This window comes from Pseudoliparis swirei, chromosome 4, assembly GCF_029220125.1.
Source record: "Pseudoliparis swirei isolate HS2019 ecotype Mariana Trench chromosome 4, NWPU_hadal_v1, whole genome shotgun sequence".
In the NCBI taxonomy this organism is placed as follows: Eukaryota; Metazoa; Chordata; class Actinopteri; order Perciformes; family Liparidae; genus Pseudoliparis; species Pseudoliparis swirei.
This window is the reverse complement of record NC_079391.1, coordinates 24,814,584-24,839,592: the sequence shown is the minus strand read 5'-3', so window position 1 is coordinate 24,839,592 and position 25,009 is coordinate 24,814,584. Positions and strand designations below refer to the sequence as shown.

General features: G+C 41.6%; 1 protein-coding gene across 2 annotated transcripts in view; it reads right to left on the bottom strand.

The window, feature by feature from the left end:
- Positions 1 to 25,009, bottom strand: part of cdh8 (cadherin 8) — a 101,745-nt gene that overhangs the window by 16,877 nt on the left and 59,859 nt on the right. For both annotated transcript variants that reach the window (XM_056413038.1, XM_056413039.1), the window contains exons 3-6: positions 15,265 to 15,384; positions 8,880 to 9,047; positions 8,427 to 8,614; positions 1,266 to 1,513 (exon numbers count right to left, since the gene is read on the bottom strand). In XM_056413038.1, coding sequence (XP_056269013.1) covers positions 1,266 to 1,513; positions 8,427 to 8,614; positions 8,880 to 9,047; positions 15,265 to 15,384 — 724 coding nt within the window. The remainder of the gene's footprint in view (positions 1 to 1,265; positions 1,514 to 8,426; positions 8,615 to 8,879; positions 9,048 to 15,264; positions 15,385 to 25,009) is intronic.

Sequence of the window (25,009 nt, the reverse complement as noted above, 5' to 3'; positions counted from 1 at the left end):
TTTCTAATCTTTCGTCGTTTTGTTGTCAGCGTAAAGTGGCACTGTGGATTTCTGCACGACTGATAGAAGGCTGATATGAAACCTGTTGATGAAATGTATTTTTGGTTCAGAAATGCAGACTATCAAAGAATACGTGTTACTTTCCCGAGATGAAGACCTAAAGACTATATTCACATTCAAAGCTGCCACGATCAATTGACTAATGAACGGGTTAATCCGCTGGATTATTAAAAAAAATATTTACCCATCAAAATTTTGAATCAATTGCTTCTGAGGATATATCGCCTTTTATTTTTGGGCTTAATGCTGTTGGTTGGACAAAACAAAACGTTTGAAGACGCCACCTGCACATAAATTAGAAGAACATCTTGAAATTTATAGACGATTGATGTTTCCTTAAAAACTGTTGTTAGGTCACCGAAATAAAGATAACCTATTGAGCAGTTATTTTAAGAATTTTCTGAATGTTTTTGTTTCACATTTACTAATTTACAGATACATATATCCCTCTCACAAACACAGAGTTGTTCAACAAACACGAGAATGCTGTGACATGGAATAAGGACAGAGTAAGGCAAAATATGTCATGACTTCTCTTTTTACCACGGAAAAGACATTATGCAACCTCTGGGCCCAATTGCTCTTGACAATCTCATCACTAAACATGAGGATGCCACCAGAAAAGGAAGAGAAAAAAAGAAAAAGTAGAATAAACCAGCCCTGCTCTATAGCCTCAACCAATCTACAAAACCCAGCCCGCTCCCTGCTCGCCATGCAATTACACCCAACCTGTTGAGTGTTGTTGCAGGAATGCGGTCAGCAAGTCGCTGGAGAATTAATGAAATGCCATGATGGAGGGAGAAAAATTGCCTGTATAACCTATCCTCAAGGTGCCCTTGTGGTATTTCCAAAAATAAGTCGCAGAAGAGGAGAATGTAGGAGGACTGGTCACACATTGAAAGCAAATAGTTGTGCAGCCTTGAACTCAGAATCTAATTGTTTTCTTTCTTTTAGCACATCTGTGGAAATGAGAGCAATTATTGATTGGGTAGCTCCAGAGGTCACGGGCATGAACACTTTTAATTGCGGGCCTCACTTTCAATCCTTTTATTAAAACAACTCATTATAGTCTGAAAGAACCCATTTTTAACCTCTACTCTCTATCCCTTTTTCATGCATTCAAGTTTGCTTAAGCCTCGTATCGCTCCGGCCAATCATTACCAAACGGTTAAGCAGAAAAGGTTGAGAAGCCTCCACCCTCCTACCTGACGAGGCTCCCAGTAGAGTCGGGATCCCTGGCGGTGACCGTCCCTATGACCGTGTTGACGGGGGCGTTCTCATTCACTTCCAGCAAGTACACGGGTTTGAAGAAAATTGGAGGTTCGTCGGAGTCCTCGACCACGATCTTTACTGTAGCCGTGTCCTTGAAGGGCCCACCACTGCTGGGCTCGGAGTGGACGTTGGTGGCTTCCACTTTCAGGGTGTAGGCTCTCTTGCTCTCGTAGTCTATAGGCTGGAGGGAGGAATGGCGGGGGGGGGGGGGGGGGGGCAAAGACAGAAGGGCAGCAGAAGTATTATCCAGCTTCCTGCCAGTTTTCATACCAAGTCTATGTACAATCCAGTGGGAAAAAGTACCTCTATTGAAGTACATTAGAACACTATCTAGGTTATTGTGCCCTACTTTGCATGAGTATTTTCATGGTGTGCTACTTTTTGCTTCCCCTTCTTACTGTTAAAGAAAAATAATGCGCTTACACATCTCACCATTCGTCTGACAGCTATAGTTTTTTCTTTTCATCCAGTAATATAGAGCATGATCGGCTTATACAATAGTATGCATTGTTATTAAAATAAGTGGAAAAGAAAATGTGGGATCCAATATTTTTGGAGCTTAACTGTAATTACTACGGACAAGTGGGGACCTTACACTGACCTTTTCTTTTTCTTTCTTAAAAAAAAATCTTGTTTCTCTATTGATTTTGTGTAAATTAAATACTGGGCAAAAGAAACATTTTAAACTACCGAACTATAAATAACAGTTTATGACACAACGAGTCATGGTTTGTAATCCAAACCATTAACTACTTTTCTTGCAATTTTCTTTATTATTTACAATTATCCTAACTGCGACTACGGTGGCAGTTAGGATAATTGTGTGGAATAAACAGATTTGAGAATAAGGTTTAATTGTATTGGAACAAAATCAATTTGCAACCAGCTACAAAATGACACAACAACACAGAGAAAAAAGCATATTATGCTTAATGAGTACTTGTTCATTATAATACGTTGGTATATGTTGTAAAAAGAAACTATATAAAAAATGATGCTTTTTTTCCGAGAATTGCTCATTTCTTTCCCTGCATTTCTTTAATTTGAAAGTCATGATATTTTTTTTATTTTTATGCATTTGCATTAAGGACAAAGGATTAAGTGATTACCTGCAATTTTAAATATAATGTAAGATTAGAAAGTGTCTTAATGTGACAGTGTTATTCAAAAAGGCATTGTGGCAGGCAGCAACCCTTTCTGCTACTGGTGCCTGAGCTAAGTGATCATCCAAACTGTAGACAATTGTCTCAGTTTTCTCCAAAAATAATTGTTAAAAAAGGAAACTGTTACAAAATTAACATTACACACAAAGGGGCTTTAATCTTGCAAGAGAGAATTTGAGAGGGACTGGGATAGCATTCATGTTATCAGTCTATTGCAGCACAGACAATTTATTTGATCATTATTTTGATTTAAATGAAACACGTGCAATAAATGTAAATTATGGAGCTGCACAACCTGAACATATTTCCCAACCTTTATCGGTCCAAAAGAACACAAATCTCCCCGCAAAGGGTCTCAGTGGCAGCAGATCATTAGAGCTGTTATACGAGCTATCACAACCAGCTCACGTGAAATAAATGAGAACAGGCGCGTATTCAAGACCATCAACAAAAGGTATGATTTTCAAAAGAGAAATCCGAACATTTTGTCCAGGACTTGTCATTCCGTGACTGACATATCTGTTTAATCAGTGTTTTTCAATTGCTCTGCAGTATTTCCTTTACAGATGGCTCATCATTAATATTTAAAAGAAAGAGGAGAGTCACAATTTTAGTCTCTTGGCATCTCCGAGGACACCCCAGACTGTCACAATTTCATTCAGAAACACCTCCGGTCGCTCTGATGCTGCGAGAATAATGGGATCAAGTCACTTCCACGCTCCATAACCGGGATTTATAGGGAAATCAAAACTAGGCCTTGCCGCCTGAGGGGATAGGAGCTGGCTTGGGGAGATAGAGGAGGACTAAGAAAAGGGAGATGAACAAAACGGCAAATGTATTCAGTTCGAGGAAGGGGAGGGGGGGAAGGAAATGTCCCTGAGGTCAAAGGAGGAGGGGGGTGGGTGGGTAGAGGGGTGTCTGGGGGTCCAGCTGTGAGACGGTTGCAGCCGGGGAAGGGGGGGAGGGGGGGGCGGGGGCCTGCGCGACTCAGGGCTTTGACTTCCATGCTACAATCCCGGCATCAAGGCGCTAGCAGTCAGACCAAGCCCCCCTGAAGCCTCTCCAAGCCCCACTCCTCCCTCCTCCGCACTCGGAGAAGCTATACAAAACACTTGTATTATTAACCTCCCCTTCTTCTGCTTCTCCCCTTCTTCTGCTACTCATCCCCCCCCCCTTTATTTCTTTCCTCTCTCTGATCCTGCCATCTGTGCTGAAAGTACATGGTGTCGCTGGACCTGGAGCCAATGGATTACACTTGAATTCCGAGGCTCGCGGAAAGTAAGGGATTGATGGTCAATATGATTATATGGAAATGGACAGATATTGCAGAATAATATTAATTATTCCAGCAGAGGTGAAGCTAACTGTCACTTAGCTTTTTATGTGCATAATATTATTTTCATACTACTGTATGCCCAAGCTACACTGGAATTATGGATTCTGCAAAATGCACAAAATGTAGAAAAGCATGACGCGTATACATCCAGCAGAACAACATGAGCATCTGTCTGAGGTTGTGTTGATAAGTGCAAGTCCAAGATTACCTCTCCTTTTAGCTCTGTTTTGTTCTCGACTAATCCTGAACAAAAGAATGAAATAACTGTCTCTCTGGCAGCTATATGAAAGGCTGTAGGCCATAAAAGGAGGACATTTAGAGTGAGTTGCTAAATCCCATGTGGGTTTGTCAACGTGAGCGACGACTTTCACTTTACACACAGATGAAAAACGGTTGTGAAAAGTTTTGCTAATGCAAAGTGCCTTACACTTCTTTCTAATATCCAGAGGGCGTTTCTTCTGGTTGCAAAAACAAGTCTGATGTTATAGAAGTCACTTCTCACTTGATTTATTACCTCACTTGATTTATTACCTCAGTAAACATTGTAAACATGAATTTATGGTCTCAATCTTGAATTTCAAGTCTCCTTCAACAGCATGATGTTCATTTCGTAAACTATGTTCATTTAGTAAATTATTATACTCTGCCTTAATGCAGGGTTTAGGGCGGAGTGTGTTTTCAATTTATGAAAGCTTATTGTCACTTAAAAAAGTATTATATATTTTGTAAAATAACAAGACTGCGACAACCAAAGACCAAGATGGCAACAGGTGATGGTTACACAGAGTCATTTGATCAATTGTTTATAGAACAATATACAGTTTTATGAGCTGCTTTAAAAGTAATTTAGCAAATTCCACATTCAATTCTAGGGAAATTGGCTTGTCCCTTATAAAAATATGTATTACCACTTGACTGCATGTAGAAGCAACTCATTACATTTGTTTCCAGTGTCCTAACAGCGAGGAAAGAGGGGGGAGGGGGGAAGGCGGGGTCACACTGTTGCCGCCATATTTAATTCAACCAAATGCACTGTCTTGGTCTGAAGAAAACACAGTGGTAAACAGTTTCCCTGATGTGCTCAGTTAAGTTAGATTAATTATTTTTCAACATCAATTACGAAATGAAAAAGGACTGTTCTTTTAAATGCTGTATGATATCCTACCCGTGGAGTCAGAACACAACTCATATTTGACCCGTTCAAATGATTAATTCAGTAATTTTGCACGCCACTTTGAATGAGTAATCCAAGGACGGCCACTTTGATTTTTATTAGGATGAATAGTGCCACTGTTGCCTATTCAGTGATGCATGAGTGCAAAAGGAAGACCGTTGATCTACGTAGCAGACATTTTTGTAGTCAAGGCTGCACAGCCGGTTTAAAATTCTCTCGCGGTCCTGGCTACCAACACGGCCTAACTGAGCGAGGCTACACTTCTAGACGGGGGGGACGGCAGACCTACACTCAGCAACAAAGAGACATCCTATTTTCCCCTGTGTTAACAACCCTTCCCCGCCTCGTCCCCCCCCCACATCCTTGCTGTGTTATTTATTTTTGCATCGAATCAGTGTGCACACACAGGCCATTTGGAGACTTCAAAGTTCAGCGTTGGCTGCAAGGGTGAAAGCTCAGCATCCCTCTAACATCCCCCGACAGGCCTGGGGGCTAGCAGATAAAAAGCTTAAAACCCCGAACAGCAGAAGAATGTCTCGCCTGGTCCGTGCCTCTCCAGCTCCGGACGGATCAATATGTTTTAACCTTGCCGCGAAGGATCTATCTATAATAATTTTAATTCTCTGTTCCGTTACACTGGAATCTTTTACCCCTGTCACCCCGGGTGGAGAAACAACCCCGGAGAGGAGACGGAACAGAAGCTGCTTCTTTGAGCTCAACTGGAGGCGCTGCAGACGCCTTGCTGCTCTCTCCGACACATCACCAGAGAGTAAAAGCTGAGAGGAACCAGGAACAGCGAGGGACATGGAAGTGGAGGTTGCCTAAAAGACATCTAGTTATTTAGCGCCGGTGATTTGCGGTCCCGGCAGATCGCCCAAGCTCCTCTACATTCCGCCGCCCCACGCAGTTCGTTGTTCACACTCTGACGAAGTCACACCACATGTCCTTGGGGTAATGTGACTTTACATCACAACACAATGCCGTTCCACACTTTGAGTGATAGCTCAGCTTTCCCCCTCTACACACTGAACCAAGCATGAATCGAGACTTACCGAACGCCCATCCATCAATCACATGTGATTCAATATATGCAAACATCCTCTCGCGAGCGGAGCATCTAGAGGCTCAGAATATAGAACGCATGAATATATGAGCGGCGTTGTTTTCTTTGATAACACGCGTTCAACGCTCCATTTGATATTCCACAGATTGAGATGCGGCCGCATCTGAACTTGCTGGCGGGTCACAGTGTTATTAAAACGCCTTGCCACTTTTAGATTGCACAAACTTCCTTTGATATCGAGAGAAAATGTCTAGATGACATCCAGAGTCAAACCTCTATGGCTTTTATCCTGGAAAAATGTGAGGCAAATCTAGAAACGTGTTACACGGTGGAATTGTGTGGAAATCACTAAGATCCTCGGATTCGTGTTCCATCCGCAGCAAAGCATGTGCCTCGGCCACACTTCAAAATGAGTTCATGAATACAACGTTATTGATGCGAGCGCTTCCCCAACATCCCGTTGCACCATGCCATTAAACGCTAATGTGTTTGCCTCAAGGTTAGAGATTGGGGTTTTGTGATGTCGCTAGCTTGTTTTCCTCAGCACCGTACATGCGGGGGAATGTCTTGAACACATGTAATGAGCGCTGTATTTTCTCCGAGGGACCGCTAGTACTAATGCTCCCGTAAGCAAGTAATTAACCAGCAACCGCTCCGCTGTCATTGCTTTCGGTCGGTACTTTTCAGCTCTCACATGTAGATGTGTTAGAGTCACAAAAAAAACACAACATACAACTTTAGGTGTCATCCATCTGCTCCTTATGGTGATGGTAATTCAGTGAAACTGAATTTAACTAATGTTAAAATGAGGGCTTAACCAATTTACAGTGTGTAACAATTTGCCTTCAGCTGAGACAGCTCCAGCTAAACAGGAAAGTCTGTAATGTGAAAATGAGATTATCTTGTCCACACACACAGAAAGTATGGCTCTAAAACTTCACTTCAAGCTAATATCGTGTCTTTTTTTAATGGAAGAAAGTGAAAAGTTCCTCCGTAAGCCTTCAAGGTACTCTTCGCACAGGCCATGGTGTCTAAATATGTAATGTTTTAATTTTTAGTAAAGCCTTCTCTCACAAACAGAATTTCCCCAGAAGTGGGACAGATGAAGAAGAACTAAAAAATCTAAATGTTACACAGCTTTTGCTAATGTCTTTAAGAAATTAGCTGTAGCAGCAAGGGCTTAGCTTATTAATTTGGGGTCATTCATCGATAGTTTTTCCAATATAAATCACTGCTCTATATATATAAAAAAACTATTTGTATTTCTTTTAAAAAATAATATCAGACCTACTTCAAACACTTCCTGGGTGTTTTTTTGGTTCAGCTATACAATAGAATGCAACCCTCAGCCTGGTCTCACAATTTACATTCCCATTTCATGATACTGCATTATCGATCACATTTCAAGGGGACGCCTTTTTTCCATGTTACGTAAAAAATTCTGATCTGTTACTGTGAATCCGGAAGTAACATATATATTTTATTCCAAACCATAATCTTTAACTTCACCTACTAAGTAGTTTTGTTGCCGAAACCTAAACGTCATTAAGAATGTCTTTTTTTCAACAGCAAAAGCCCCATGAGAAGTCAAACATTATACAATTGATTTACACGATGGTAGAAATGTTGATATGCAGAAGAGACATGGGGACACAGTTTATGCAAGGTTTGTGGAAAAATGATAATGGTATCATTTGTTGACTTTTTAGGGAGGTGTTCATTCAACTCTTTGTGTATAATCGAGGTTGTATGTTCTGGTGGTGTTGTACTGGCCTGCATTATATTGAAATATGTTTCTAATATTTTTGCCCCACTCCTAACATATTAAAAACTCCAAACTAAACAATTCAAAGCTTGTTCCAGTTTAAACAAATATTCCAGCCACTCTGTTTTTGGAATAAGAGCCAATAAACAAACTGGGTTACAGCTTTCTTTTTAATGGTCTCATTATACCCGCTCTGCACATTACAAAAAAATGATGTGCATGCACAACAATGTGCGGCAAATTTGAGCTCTTTTTCCACACAGTTCTGCATTAAGCTAGCTGTCAAGTGTTTCTTATCCTGGGATAGCTTTATCGAGTTGGTCCAGCTGTGTAACTGGGAACCCACTTCCCAATATGACTGACAGGGGCTGAGCAAAAGGGGTGGACTTCCATTCCCGCAGCACTCTCTCTTTCAGCCATTCCATTTAAAGCATGCTGTGCCCTATACGACTGGTTTCAGTATCAAATATGTATACCATATGTAATTGAAGATGCTGAAAACATTAAGGCCCAAAGGCTCAAACTCACTACTTGTCTAGCTAACATCGGCGAGTTTTACAGTTAACTCACAACTGCTGAGTTCAGTGTCTTACCTTTTTCAGGCGAAGAATCCCTTCTTGTGTCTGCGAGTCTGTGAAAATCTCAAACATGCCTTGGTCATCTCCCTCGATGATGCTGAACGTAGACTTCGAATTCTCGCCGATGTCTCTGTCATTCGCTTTCACCTTTCCTCCCATTTTCCCTACCGGTAGATCTTCTGGGATCACAAACTCGTACAAACCTGGGGAGGAACAGACATGGCTCTTTGGTTTCGAGAACTGCTGATCGAAATTAAAAAAGCCACGGAAGCATATTACAGCACTGCATCATCATTAGACTTTATGGCAGTTTGAATAAGTTTCTGAGGAGCCTGTTTAATGAAATTTACTAATTCACATTCATTTCTCCCAATTATGACGAAACAGAGAAATACTCATTCAGAGCAGCAGTAATTTCTTTCTCCTCCCGATTCGACCTGGGACGTTCAAGGTCGTAAAGTTACGTACTTTTAGAGAACTTGGGTGGATTGTCGTTGATGTCCGTCAGCGTGACGGTGACGGTCGTGGTCCCAGACAAGCCGCCCATGTGTCCTCCCATGTCCTTAGCTTGAATGACCACCAGGTACTCCTCTCTCATCTCCCGGTCCATCCCATGGAGAGCAATTTTTATGGTCGCTGGAGGTGGGAACACATAAATGCAATTATAAACTTGACTGATATACTCTGCACATCATGTTAATGATGCTCATAAGAGTGTGCACGAGCATGCGTGAGGGAAAAAAAAGCGAGGCACGCTGCGACCGTCACGCCCACCTCACTTCTCGGTTTGTAGGTTGCACTCTTTTTGGACCATGACTTTACAAAACAAGGAATCCATATGAGGCAGAGGGAAAGACGAAGAACATCCCTGCAGGTTTGAATCCCAGTCTATGGTGGGCATGACTGAGCCATTCCCAGCACTGAGAATCAGCTGTTTGTCTTTGAATGTGTTGTTCTGCCGTCTGCAGTCATTTGTATTCTGATCCAGTGTGAATTATGCTGTCTGTCTTGTATAATCTTGAATATTGTATGCAGAATGGACCTTATTGACTCTGGCACGGCACTGAATATAAAAAGGGCTCAGCTCCGACATCTACGGATAATCCACTCAGGAAACAGAGACCCGCAGGATCATCAAATGAATATAAAACCCCTCATAAAAGCCAGGCATGACACCCTGCCTTGGTCCTGAACTACCTCAGACAATGAGAATATGCTGTGAGGAAAAACGTGAGAGGGGGTAAGGATGTTGTCTGGGCCCGCATTTATTATTCTTGTGATAGATTTTTCCGACAAGATGTAGGACAATTTCAGGGTCTTTTTTATTTTAATTTTGAGGTCACACACAGCACTGATGATCTAAACATGGGTTGGGTATTTTTAAGAAAAAATGTCATTGCATTGGAAGAAGGAGCAATCGCCTCTTATTTCAGACACCTAAATTAATAAGAATCTTTTCAAATACAATACGGCAAGCTTTTTTTTCAGCTCTGTTTCGATGAAATTGGCATGCAAATTTTGAGCCTACTTTTGTCAAAAAACTGTTTGAAATGACTGAACTACAGAAATGTTTTGTCAGAAGTCGACACTATACACTAAGACATGAAGAAGTGTAGAGGTTGCAAACTGGAAAAAAGAAACCATCTAGGATAATACAATGGAGAGATTTAATTTCGTTATTTCTTGTCATCTTGTATTGGCCATGTTTCATGTGTCATGCTCTCCGGCGACATTCCTGTATGACGTTTCCATACAGCTTTTCTAATACCAAACTTCAGAATGCACTTGAATGCACGTCTCAAGTGTTACATGTTTGCATTAGAATAATTTCAATAGCTCTATAAATTGTGAACATCGTCATAGTAACGACCGAACAAGCAATTGTTTTTGACAAATGATGCATTTGGAGACTGTGGGTTCAGGATAGCAATCAATTTGAACCTGCAATCAAGAGACACAGTGTGACTCCCAGACTCCAAACTATTAGATGCAGCACGGTGGCTCAGTGGTTAGCACTGTCGCCTCACAGCAAGAAGGCCCTGGGTTCGAATCCTGGTCGTCCCGGTCGTTCCAGGTCCTTTCTGTGTGGAGTTTGCATGTTTTCCTCGTGCCTGCGTGGGTTTACTCCGGGTACTCCGGTTTCCCCCACCATCATAAAGACATACACCGCAGCCTCACCCCGGTTTGTATAGATGTGAATGAATGTTGGTGGTGGTCGGAGGGGCCGTAGGCGCTGAATGGCAGCCACGCTTCCGTCAGTCTGCCCCAGGGCAGCTGTGGCTACCGATGTAGCTTACCACCACCGGTATGCCTGTGTGTGTGTGTATGACTACTGGACTCTGCACTCTGTAAAGTGACTTTGGGTGCCTTGAGAAGCGCTATATAAAATAAATGATTATAATTAGTTTACTTCAACATTTTGTTTCAACCTTGTATTTTACAGACCTTCTACAACCACTAAGGGAGGTGTCTTAATGTGGACCTTTGTGTCATCATCATTGCTCAGGTCCCACAGACCCGTTAAAATCAAATTACCTTTTTTCTTGTCCTATGTTTGCTTTTGCCTATTCTTTTGAATTTATAATAATTTTTAGCATATACAGGTATATATATATATATATATATATATATAAAGTTATATATAAATTACTCAACAACACATTGACCCATTTTATTCAACATAATTACTAAACGAATATCCTCACAACATAGGGGTTACACAAGGACAGTTCATATTGCATCCATTTTACTGCTACTACTCCAACTACATATATTACAATTAAAATAATAATAATCCTAATAATCTTCACACTAGGCGATGGGCCAAGTGTTCAGTTTCATGCAATTAATCCAGAGAACCTTGAGGTGTACTCTGAATCTGAAACACATGTACGCTACGTAGTGTATCGTCTCACTCGTCCTTGTAAGTGTACACAGGACGCACAACAAGGTCTCAGAAGGACGGACTCACCGAATATCAATTTGTCCCCAAAAGAAGAAAACCGTCGCCATTTTTTTGCTTTTAAAAATGTTAACCAACGAAATGCCCTATTTTTCTTCCACTCATTCTAGTGTTTTAAAAACAAAAATGTATAGAAACTGTCAAACCTATACGGGCGCATGCTTCGTGTACGAAAGCAACACTTAAACTCTCCATGCGGCGTCTTGTCACTAGTCTAAGATAAGATAAAATATTACTTTATTCACCCCCAGGGGGACATTTCTAGAAGCAGCAGCAAACATGTTTACATATATATAATATAATAAAAACAAAATGCACCCATAGATAAAAAGAGCAACACAAACAAGTCACGCAAACTCCCTCCACACACACACACTTTTCACTTTTGACATTTCAGTCAGCATGCTCGAAGCACCACTCTCATCTCTGTTGATCATCGTTAATTATTCAAATTAATTCCCAATCACTGAAAAGGGAGGATAGACAAACACTCATTTCCATAGATATTTGCCTCAACTCTTTTTTGGTGTCTTCCTTTCTTTCTCCATCGACCATTAACCAAGTGATGAATTGGGGCATGGCGTTTATTTATTTATTGAAAGCAATGTGGCGTTGTGAGTGTCAAATGCATTTTAATGGTTGTTTTCCCCTTACCTTTTATATTTCATCAACATTCATTAAAACATCTGGCTCACTTGAATGAGCCATCTGCACGTGCTGCACAATCACACCGATGTTATGAATGCTAAACCATAATTTGTCCGTTCAGTTCGTCTTCCAGAGCCGCGTCCCGGCTGCAGATGCGTTCTGCATTGTGGCGCCCAGCAGCGGCGAGGACGAGTCCGATTTCCACGTGAGTGTTCGCCCTGATTATGCACATGAATTTGGAGAGTCCCTTTCTCGGAGCTTGTTTATTGTGCGCCGTTTCCCCCAAAATTGTTAGCAGTTGATTTCCATCTCCTCTCTTATGAATGTCATTTCCACATTATTTAATAATATTGCTTACGCATGTCAAAAAATCAGCTAGAAAAGCAATTAAAGATCCAATATGGAAATTGTTTTGAGATAACTTTATGCACAATGACGCTGCTGAGGAGTCTGCCTTGTGAAAGGAAGAAGTCATTAATATCATTATTATTTTTGAATGCACAACGCAATGATGTTACAGCATATGAGTACTGGCCCATTTAGCATTTAGGGCGACCAATCAACTAATGGAATCACGCAACTCAGTGATGCCAATATGAATCTCATAATTCGGCGGTTTTAATATTGAATTTCATGCAACCCATTGTTGAACCATGCCGCTGATGAGCAGTTGACCCGGCCAAACAGGGAAGCACATCATGGAGGAGCCATTATGTTTGTATGGATGTGTCCCACTGATAAAAGCTCACTATTGTTCCCACCCGCCTACATCATGTGAAAGGCTGCACGTGTATTAGTCGTATTCAGCCGGCCCAGGGGGATCGTATTATTGTATTATACGCGTCAGTAACAATGTGTTGCCTATAATGCTTTCCATCACTGATGTCGGTAACCACCGTCTGATAAGCCCGGAGAAGATCTCAGCGTGATCGAGGCGTTACCTAATTAAATGATCGAAGCGTTACCTTATTAAAATCTATTGGGAGTAGAGTACACGTTACGGCGGGGTCTTATTTCTGTTCCACATCGGCTGTGTGTGTGCTTTCTACTTATTCACTCACATTGACATACTTTCCCTGCGTTATTTCACGTCCCTCTTTTAGTAATAGTGCCCCCGCTGATCCACCCCTCCCCAGCATACCCTTCATGTTTGGAAACAATAAGTGTGCAGCTGTATAGGGACGTCTGCAGAGGAAGGCGACGCGGGGCCCGGGGAGCCTGAGTTAACAGCATAATCTACAAGCGTTTCACCAAAACAGATGGTCTGTTGTTGTTGTTTTGGTTGTTACACAACTTTTTAAAGCCATAACCAACATTGTCAGCTCCCTTTTAGCGGGCATTTTCTGGCTTGCAAGACTTTCTTCTTTTTTGTGTGTGGATATACTGCTGTCGGTTTTGCACACATAAATTTTTTTTCACGAACCGATTATACTTGTATAAAAGGGGATGTGACAATAAAAACTTGAAACTTGAAACTTGAAAGGTGACGCACGCACGTAGCAAGTAACACACTCGTTAACATAGTTGCCATGTGGTCTTCTCCACTATTCTTTTTCTTTTTTTATTATTATTATAATTCCCTTTATTGTCCTCTCATAAAACGTATGCATTTCAGATGAATGCACAGCGGTGGACTGAGGCCACCTCTGGAGGGCCAAGCTGTTGCATCTCCGCCTGCTGGAACCAACCTGTTCCACCTGTGGGCAGGCCACATGTCCATTAAAAGCACCCTCCCTCAGTCACATCTGTCTTTCTTTTTTTATTAATTTCTTTTATTATATCTGTGCAGCACGGATACCAAATACTCAGGCAGCATTGCAAATGAGCATGCTCTGATTTGTAATACAACTGGAAATATTACAGCAGATATGTGCAAATGTATTCATTTGATGTAGATGTCTTGCTGCTGTTTCATCTCATGTTTAGTTGCCACAGTTTGCATAGTAACAGTTGCATAAGCGTCAATCATCTTTTTTTTTTTTTGGACCTTTCCCTAATCCGATATTATTAATACCTAAACCTTCTATGTATTTTAAGTTTAGCCTCTTTGATTTTGCTCTACGATTCCACAGTCCAACTACTCTGAATAACCCGTTCATTCATACTTGTCTTTGAATAATATCCATCAGCAGGCAGCATGAACCTTCTGCACATTAACGATGGGCATGTTCACGCAGCAGAGGTAACTTTGTTAATTAAGATATTTAATTATCCCATCATGGATTGGTCACAATCGAAGCGTAAGGACGTTCTGTACTTTTCAAGAAGAAAAAAAAGAAAAGCTGAGCCCACCACTTGACCCGAGGTGACTTTATAGCTCATTTCTCAAAGTCGAAGCAGGCAATAAAAAAGGACAAGGTTTAAATACTGAGAGGTTCTGGCCTGGTGTGCTTGGCCACGCCGAGAAGAAAGACACTGAAATAATCCTTAGATGTAATCACCGTCTCTCTCTCCCTCTGTTAAACCTGTTTCTTTTCCTTTTTGTCCCGCTGTGGGTGTGGCGTTCATTCATTACATTCTGTAATACATTATGCTCTCCATTGGTTGGAAACAAACAAAGGCTGTGCGTGCGTTGTATTAATAGCTCCCATTAAATGTAATGAAGCAACGTTTGGAATGCATGGAGATCTTCGTCCGGCTTTGTCGTGCAAACAATGAGGAACAGCACAAAGAGCTCCGACTGTCCGAAGAGGTGTCCTCTTTTTGTGTGCCCTTTCGTTAAAGTCATGTTGGCCGTCTGTGTTGTTGCTTGTAGTATTCAGCATTATATTTACAGTGTGATACTTGAACTGGTTGTAGTAAGCAACAGGATATGGCCAATCCCGCACGGGTGGCTACTGGATCCGATGTGCTCATACATGTGTGTGCTGCTTGGTCTTCTTAGATTTGCAGAGAAACAGATTCATCTGGGCGACTGTGGATCAGTGGAGAGCAGGGTCGTCCTTCAATCAGAGGATTGGCGGTCCAATCCCCGACTCCGCTAGCCCATGTCGGTGTGTCCTTGGGCAAGACACTTAACCCCAAATTGCTCCTGTCGCTGTTCCTACGGTGTGTGAATGTTAGTTACTGCTGATGTGCAGGTGGATCATTAGCTCCTCCCATCAATGTATGAATGGGTGTGAATGATGTAATGTAGTGTTAGAGTGCATTGAATGGTCAGAAGACGAGAACAGAGCTATTCAAGTACAGGTCCATTTACCTCATAATTGTTAAACACCAACAAATACTCTGTTCCGCACTCACCAGAGTTGGGTTCGACGGAGAAGTATGGTTGTCCCTCCAGTATGCTGTAGACCAGTCTAGCGCTGTTACCGTACACCGGGTCATCGGCATCTGTTGCTGTTACCCGGGTAACCGGGGTACCTGTGGGGCAGAAAGACACAAACTATAAATCGCTAGGCAATCATCTCTACATAGCTGTGCCAATCAAGATGAGACCATTTAACCCTATGTGGGGTTGATTTTGTGAGAAAAAAAATCCGGCCTCATGCCAATTGTGCTTTGAAATATACCACTGTGTATGACATCTAAGCATTTATATATATAAATATATATACATGTTTTAATACGTAAGAGACACAACGAGTCCTATTGAGATGGAGAGGGACAGAGTGGTTCATTTGAAAAGAGAAACTAAATGTTGTCATCGTACTATTGTGTAAACCACAGATATTTGAGACCCAAAGTCCCAAAAGAGTTAGGACAGGCAGAAAAACACAGGACTTCTGACCATTACCTTGGAAATAGTTTTTTTAAATCTGTTGTGACACCCAACATAAATGCTGAGTTTATGATGTCACATTACATTGGGAAAATATAACAAAGTTTTTTCTGGTGTTATTTATTCATTGTAATGTGTTTGTGTCTGTTGTGCACTGTAGACTGTGTCTATTGTTGTCTGCTTGAGTTTTTGGTGGCAAATTACTTTCCCCACTCGGGATTAATAAAGTTTTCCAATCCAATCCAACACTCGGTTATTGAGTCTCAGCCAGCAGAGAAGTTTACAAGAAAAAATGAGCTAAACACAAAGTAAAAAAAGAAAACATGCACTTAGCCGAGTGTGAGCGTGCCTGCTCTGAGTTAACGTAGCCGCGGTGAATGACAGACTACTGATACAGACGACTTAGGTTTCACTTTCATTTACATGTTCATACTTGTTCAACAGATGTTTTCACCAAGTATCAGCTTTGTACTTGCGAACAGGGATGAACGTCGTTGTCGTCAAGACAAATAATCTTCACTTCACCTGGTTCAGTATTTCTTCAGTATCAGTACGTCACACTCATGTGTGTTGGTTAATGCTAGCCTCTGCTGAACATGTGAGCATGTGTGCAAATGCAACGCAACAGGGAAATTTAAGTGTTGTTGAAGGTCATGAGATAAGTAAACAAACATTTGAGCCTTGTGACTTTGAACAAACTTCAAGCCAAATTCAAAGTTTGACTATGTGAATATAAACTGTTGACAAGTATCCTTAAAATGTTTATCGGGTATCACTATTCCTTAAATCACTGGAGCAATATGCCGTCACCTTCACACCAACATTACTCAACGTAGCAGAAGTGGTTTCCTTTATCCGACTGACTCTATGAGCTTTGCAGGAAATGTGCGTAAGGACTTCCATTAATACCCTAGCTCTGTCGAACGCTCAAGGCGAATCACAAAAACAAATTAGCGACAATTCAATCCACCATGGACGGCTCCAATATCAGGTATAAGGAAATAAATGCATTGAAAAACTGAATATAATGAGACTATTAACGCAATTAAACCTGTTCATTTTAATTCACAGTGACCTAGCTCCTCATCAGTCTCTGTGTGACGAGTGTTTGTGTGACAAAGTGTGTGTTGTGTATGTGTGTGTGTGTGTGTGAGAGAGAAAGGAGAGATAAGAAGCTGACATGCTGACAGCGAGCACCACGTTGGCAGGAAGCTACAGATGGTCTGCTAATTGTTTCTGTGAGAGATGTTTAAAGGTGTTCTGACAACAAAGGGAGTCGTCCCTCGTCGCAGACGGCACAGGTCTTGCCACGGGCGCCACGTCTGTCCGCTTCAGATGAAATGACTTGTAGAATGGACCTTCCGCCCGAGAAAAAAAATAAAAAATTACAAAAATGCCAGATGTGCTGGAACTACTGCTCACGGACGGCTAGCTGTCTTCTGCTGCCTCTACATGCTCCGAGACAACCTCCATCTGACCTGCTGACCGGTGTGCAGGGCTAGGGTTAGGGTTGGACATTTTTAACCAGATTTGTATCGTTGCATATTAGGTAGTATATGCAAATGATCAGTGTGGAACTTCAGTCCATGTTGCCAGCGCCCAAAGGCCACTTGCTCATTTACCAGCGAAAGTGTGCCGGCTCAAGGCCAGTTGGTTGGAACTACAGATTCCTAAAAGCTCCAAAAGTGAATCTTACATTCATTAAGCCATGTGAGCCTGAACACAGTGTGGAGGAATTAAGGCGTATGGACGAGGAATGGACCTGTACTTAATAAGCTGCCAGAGCCATGCAAAACAGCAGCCGGGGAATGTCCACCGATGGAAACTGAAGTAGAGTCGCTGCGCTGCGGCGGATTTCACTTCTTTTGAATGAAGTTTCTAAATCCAACTTCAAAGGAAGGGGCACAAGCATGTGTAATGTCACACCTACGCTGTGACCCATATGTGGACAGGGGAGGGCTGGAGATATTTTCCAGGATCCCAACCCCCCCCCCCCCCCACACACACACACACACACACACAAAAGAGCAAAGCCAGTGGGGAAAAGTGGATGTCTCAGGGAAGAGTAAGTACAATAACAGCAGTTCACCTTTACAACATTGTTTTGCATTTGGCCCACACACACACACACACACACACACACCATGCATTCTTGCACATTTGCAACTCTCTCCAGCAAAAACAGCTCACTTTTTATGAAAAGACCATCAATCCAATTAAATGCTTTTGTAAGAAACAGTTAATCTACAAAAAGTTCAAAGCAATCTCATGGGAATACATTTGTTATCCCCAAAGATAACCAACCAAGTACAAGGTTTTTTATTAAAAAATAGCACTACACCAAAGATGTGTCTCAGATCTGTGCCATTTTCTACACATTAATGACATCTGCTACATAAGTCAGCCATTGATTAATAGACACCGCCGCCTTCTGTGGTCTTGTAACAGCAAAACAAATCAAAAGCCACCTTTGCACTCTGACTGGAATCACAGTTTCACTGTTGCAGCCCAATTATTTCACAGTGAGCGAGCCTCAAGTGGTCCCCCGAGACCGAGGTGTTCCAGTAATTCATCGTCTTATGATGACCTATGCTGTTGTGTTGCCAAAGCTTACCCTGTAAATTCCATACCACTTGTTACACCCCCATGTCTTTTGCAGCGTCAAGATCACGGCAGATCAATGAGCTCTCTTTCTTCCCCGTGTTTCTGCTTGCTGCGATAACGCTAGCAGAAGAAAAAATACCCTGCCTGGTAGAACTTGATATCAGCCGCTGATAGACTTGGAATTTTCTCTCCATGAATCTACTAAACCGCTTACTGTCAATTCCCTTCAGAATCGACGCCTCAGTACGAGGTTATCCATGTCTGCTATCTACAGATATTATACAAACTGACGCTATGTGGGAGTTTCTACAAACGTGTTTGACAAGTCAATAATATTTCAAACAAATAGGTTGACAGAATGTGAGGAAATCACCATTGCATCCCATAAATGTGTGCAATAATCCAAATAGGTGTGCTCATGCTGAAGCAAATTATATCCTGTGTGCCATTGGTGTTTGCCAATTGTCAAACAAAGGAAATTGAGAGACAGCTCAAGAAATTGCCTGTCTTTTTTTCTTCTTTTTTTGACAGGTACAGAGCCTTATCTGCCTTAAAGTTAAATTACTACTACTACATGGGAGAAGGCAGCCAGCTAATTATGAAAAGTACCTTCGTACTTCTAAAAGGTGTGCGACTATTGTAAATATGCTTTATAAATCCAGTTACACTGTGTATTGAATTAGGGAAGGCAGAGGGTAGGCAGAAAGAAAAAAAATATTCATAAAAACAGTGGAACCGGTGAAGCATGAAATAGCTCCCTCTTTCTTTCCCTCCCACAGGGGTGAAATGCTCCTCACCAGGCCCGATAAAAAAAAAATTAGGGATTAGGAAAGCCAGTGTTTTGGTCCGGTTTCAAATCAGTGCAGATTAGCTCGTCCTTCCCCTTGATAATGCTCCGAAATTTCAGGGACACTGCAGAAAGGGCAACGCAATGGGCGCGGAAACTCGATTGTAGGAGGAGTATTGTCTCTGGCTTTTACTTGAAGCCTGTAGTGTTGCAGCGATTACAAAAATAGCAACACTTCCAGGGATGAAAAAAACAGGAATGGCTGCTCAAACAACCCCAAAACACAGTGCATGTAAAAAAAGAGAGAAGAAAAACACGATTGAAAATGTTCACTAAGAATGGAACCGATGTCCTGTTACTTACACACCGTTCTTGGTCAAACCTGTTAGTGCAAGTGCATGCGTGCGCTACTTCCTGTCTAAATGGATTTGTCTCACTTTCCCCCCCACTGTCGAGCAAAGGTTGGACACTGAGAGATTATGTATGAATGTTCCCGAGGGAAAGCCAAATCTCCCCCTGTTGGTTGGGTCAGTGGCCCGCGGAGTGACACACATTAATCATATATCAAAACACAGCCTGAAGTTACGCTTGTTTCCCCACACTAAGCGTAATTTCATTAATCACGTCCGGGAATTCCCAGGATTCAATGCCACACCATTCGTTCATTGGCAGATCATTTTCAGAGGATGCCATTATTGTAAATGAGGCATCCACATTAAATGTAAAGCTGTTTTGTTTTTGATTGAAGGTCCAGCGGATTCTGAAGGGGCCCCGGAATTAAGGCATGAGGGTGGGGGTCTAGCCTCCTGTTTTATCAGCCAACACAAATAATAGGGCACACACATCCTAATGACTCTTCAGACTGGCTCGGTCATAGGAAATCAATAGGAATCTTCCTTGAACCACAGAGGGGATGCAGCCCAATGTGACACACAATGGCTGTGGAAGGACGTTTCAACTTATTCCTGTAACACATTATTCCACACCACAGCTTCATCTGTATAGCCTGCTTATTTGCTTTGGAAGTATCGCAAGCAGAATCAAACAGTGGAAGGTCATAAAGATGTATCCGTGAGCCTTCCCAGGTTTTTCATTTGCCGGCGCTCACTGGCGGGTTGCTGGAAAAGGGAACGCGCTTCGAAGTCAAGCGCTGCACTTCATCTACAGCTTTATTCACACATTTGAATGAGCACGACTCAAGCTTTGTTTGAACTATAACGCCTCCACAGATGGCACGCGAGCAATGAGCATGCAAAAGGCTCAGAGAGCTGTTTGTTGCATCATGCTCTAAAACCAGAGGGAATATGAAAAAAATAAGTCAACTGGTTTCACCTGCGTAACACCATGAACCAACTTCCTCCATGCCAAAGAAGAAATGTAATTACCTGTAAACTCATCACATAACCATTGACATACTTTATACAAGCCCTGTCAAGAAAATATAAACTTAAATGGACATTTTGAAGATCTTCTTCCTCGCTTTTAAAATAGCCTGTCTTTGTCAGATATATTAAGAGTCTTTTTATCCTAAAACTACTTGTGACAGTCTCGTCTGAAAACACCCCAGGGCCCACAGCGGGCGCCTAGTTACAAAGATTCAGAGCTTCACGGCTGAGCGCTACGACACGTTGCGGAGCCTTCGCGTTCAATGCGTAACCAGCGAAGATTACATTTTCTGCCGTGCGCACGTTATGCCGGTTTCACTACAGCGAGTATACATCACACTTTTGCGCCCAATATGTTAAAGCTAAAGATGCTCCTTTGCCCCACCTACTATATATATATATATATATATATATATATATATATATACAGGACTGTCTCAGAAAATTAGAATATTGTGATGAAGTTCTTTATTTTCTGTAATGCAATTAAAAAAACAAAAATGTCATGCATTCTGGATTCATTACAAATCAACTGAAATATTGCAAGCCTTTTATTCTTTTAATATTGCTGATTATGGCTTACAGCTTAAGAAAACTCAAATATCCTATCTCTAAATATTAGAATATCATGAAAAAGTATACTAGTAGGGTATTAAACAAATCACTTGAATTGTCTAATGACACCTGCAAGGGTTTCCTGAGCCTTGACAAACACTCAGCTGTTATAAATCTTTTTTTTTACTTGGTCTGAGGAAATATTAAAATTTTATGAGATAGGATTTTAGAGTTTTCTTAAGCTGTAAGCCATAATCAGCAATATTAAAAGAATAAAAGGCTTGCAATATTTCAGTTGATTTGTAATGAATCCAGAATGCATGACATTTTTGTTTTTTTAATTGCATTACAGAAAATAAAGAACTTTATCACAATATTCTAATTTTCTGAGACAGTCCTGTATATATATGTATATATCCTCTCTACCTCCTTCTGTTTCATGCATTGTGGAGGTCGGGATCTTGGTCCATGCCTACTACGAATTCTTCATACGTTCATTGATTGTGTTGTAACTCTGTAAAGATTCCTTCAGTACACATGACATCTATTGCTTCTGTCCATCCGGGGAGAGGGATCCTCCTCTGTTGCTCTCCGGAAGGTTTCTTCTATATTTTCCCCGTGAAAGATTTGTTCTTCTATTTTTTGCTGATCCGATGTGAGGTCCTGGATAGGGATGTCATATTTGTACAGATTGTAAAGCCCACTGAGGCAAATTGTAAATGTTTGATATTGGTTGTATGAAATAAACTGAATTTAATACTATATATATATAATTAAATACAAAATGTTTTTTTCTCTGAATGCTTTTACACACATTACATTGCAAACAAAAGCAAATATATTTCTGAGCACTACGAACAAAAACATCAACCAAGGGACAGAGTATATCTATTAAAAAACCATAGCGGCTCTGTAGGTTAAACAAAGACAGCACACTTTAAAACTACTTTAAACCTTGACAAATCCACCCCTTCCTCTTTAACTTTTCTCAATTTCTCGCATTGTTAATGTTACTTATTTGTTAAGTCCCTTTCAAAAACTACCTTCCAAAAAATGTTATATTTCCAGATATTTTGCAAAGTGCTGAGCACGGCATGGCACTAAACTATTACAAAGCCTTCATTATCATGTACATACAGAGAAGTTGTATTTTTCAGGTGATCTAACATGAGCTGTTTTTCTGACCCATCGCCCAAAATTCACCCCCAGCATGCTTAGCACAACTCAGTGAACCACACCACAGGAAAGCACTTTCAGCTCAAGTACCATAATACCTTTAATCACTCAAAAGAATGTCTCATTAAAGTGAATTTACTATTGCTGCAATGCTAGACTCCTACTCCATTTCCCTCTAGCCCACAATCATTGCAGCCGTGTAACACCTCAGCTTGGACCAGCACAGAATTGTGAAGGGTAGAAGATAGGGGGCATTCATATGTATGTGGGCACTGAGCCACAGAGAAGGGATATCACTGAGGCATGGGTTGCGTGAGGCGTGGTGCCCTGCTGTGAGCCCTACCCGGATAAAACAAAACTGTTTATGTCTGACTGGCTTTACACTGACGGCAGAGAGAGGGAGAATCACACGGTGAAATAGTGAGAGAGGCAGTGGCATGCATGGCAGCACATATTTATTGGTGATTTATTTGTTATGTATAAGGTATGCACATAGCAAATATTAGATATTATTATGTTTTTCTTTGAAGCCCTTTTAGTCAACCCATTCTCACTCCAAACTTGTCAAATACTGCCTCCTGGTAGCTGCCAGTGATGGGCTGTCAGGGCCTTCTAAGCCTTCTCTGAAGGCCTCAACATAATTAAAAGTTAAAGCTATTTTATAATTTAAAAAAATTATAAATTAATTTTAAAAATTATTTTCTTAATTTTTATTTTCTTATTACACTATTGTCTTCCTCTGTTGCTTGTTGATGTCACCTCCACAGTCTCTATGGAAGAAGAGCAGCTCATCTTAGGCCTTCACACAGGCTAAGTACAGCCTGGTGAAGTAGATGGAGGCCTTATCGTTGATTGACATAATCTTCTACCAATCATCTCGTTAGTTTGACATGATCCTCAACCAATCATATCGTTAGTTTGACATGATCCTCAACCAATCATATCGTTAGTTTGACATGATCCTCAACCAATCATATCGTTAGTTTGACATGATCCTCAACCAATCATATCGTTAGTTTGACATGATCCTCAACCAATCATATCACTAGTTTGACATACTGGGTGTATTTTTTGAGGTCTTTGGCCTTCTGAAAGGCCATGAAAGTACATCAGATTAACCTGCGCTGTGATTGGTTAGTGGGCCCACATGCAGTTCAACTGAGAGGAGAAGGAGATAGATTAGCGGAGTTCAAGAAGTAAAGGACTCAACACAGTTTATGTTTTTTGCTTTTAACTTGTAATGGCAGAAGGAAGATAAGCGGACTTGGTGGCGGATTTAATCTCGAAGCCTTTCTCAAGGAGGACGTTTCAGGAAAAGAAGGAAATTATAACCTACGACCGCACCACAGCTAGCTAGCTTCATTGAGTCTTGTGTTGGCAAAGAGAGGAGGATGGACTTTAACTTGAAGTGAAGGGAGTTGGTGAGTGAGCTGCTTGTTGTGTTCATTTGTTTCTGTTGTTTTTATTATATGGTTCTTTCTGATTTTATTGCGTGTGAGGCGTTTTAGTGCCAGAGTTCTGTCTGATTGTGTTGTCATGTTTTGTTATATATAAATGTGGCTGGATCTTGTAAATGTGTTCTTGTCATTGTGTTTTGTTATGGTGGCGTGGACGACAAGCATTGTCCGTTAATGACGCAGCATCCCGTCATGCGCGTATTTATGTATCTGCACTCTGCAGGTATGTATTTGTAGGTGTTGCGCTTCATGTGCACCTTCACAATAAAAGCCCCCAACCGGAAACACTGGTGAACTAATATCTTACATTAGGTTGTTCAGCTGTAGTAAGACGGCATTGAAGGCCTAGGTCAGGGGTGCTCACACTTTTTCAGCATGCGAGCTACTTATTATGTGACCAAGCCAAGGCGATCGACCGACGGGGGGTGCAAGTAAGTATGCTCACCTGCCGCGCGCAACCCGAGAAGAGTTGTTGACAGGGGTGCTAGTAAGTGTGCTCACCTGCCGCGCGCAACCCGAGAAGAGTTGTTGATGGGGGGGGGGGGGGTGCTAGTGACTTTTTCTTTGCTCCGTCCCGATGCGCGCAAACCGGTGTCGGGAGCTCCGCGGCGCACGAGACGGCGGGCAGAGGACTGTTAACGCGACACGTAGAGACAGAAATGACGTGCTTCTGCTGTAATGTAGCGCTATAGAGAAAGTGACAGAGGGGCGGGCCAATTTTTTTTAATGTCATGCGATCTACCAATACTACGCCGCGATCGACTGGCAGGTCGCCGCGATCGACCGGTCGATCGCGATCGACGTATTGAGCACCTCTGGCCTAGGTAGAAAATGGACGGCCCGCCACTGGTAGCTGCAATATGGCATCAGAGAGGCCAGAGAACGAATTAGGTGTTGCTGTTTTGAAAGTCTTGAGTTCAGCCATCTTGGCTTTTTATGCAACCAGTGAAGGGAATGGACCATATTTGGACGTCAGAGAAGCGATGTGGAGACGGCGTATATGGCTCTGGTAGGGTAGGGACCTGTCAATCAACTGGTGGCCTCTCCCTAAAACATAACCTGCTTTATGGTCTATTATCTCAATGGATCATTTCTACTAAATGAACATCATGTATTGAAGAAGACTTAAAACTAAAGATTGAGACCATAAAATGTTTACTGAGGTAATACATCAAGCAGTCATTTTCTCATTGACTTCTATACAACCAGAGGAGTCGCCTCCTGCTGGCTGGTAGAAATGTGGAATGAAGGTTTAAGGCAATTCAATATTGGCTTCACTTTTCAACACTAAAGGTTGCCTGTG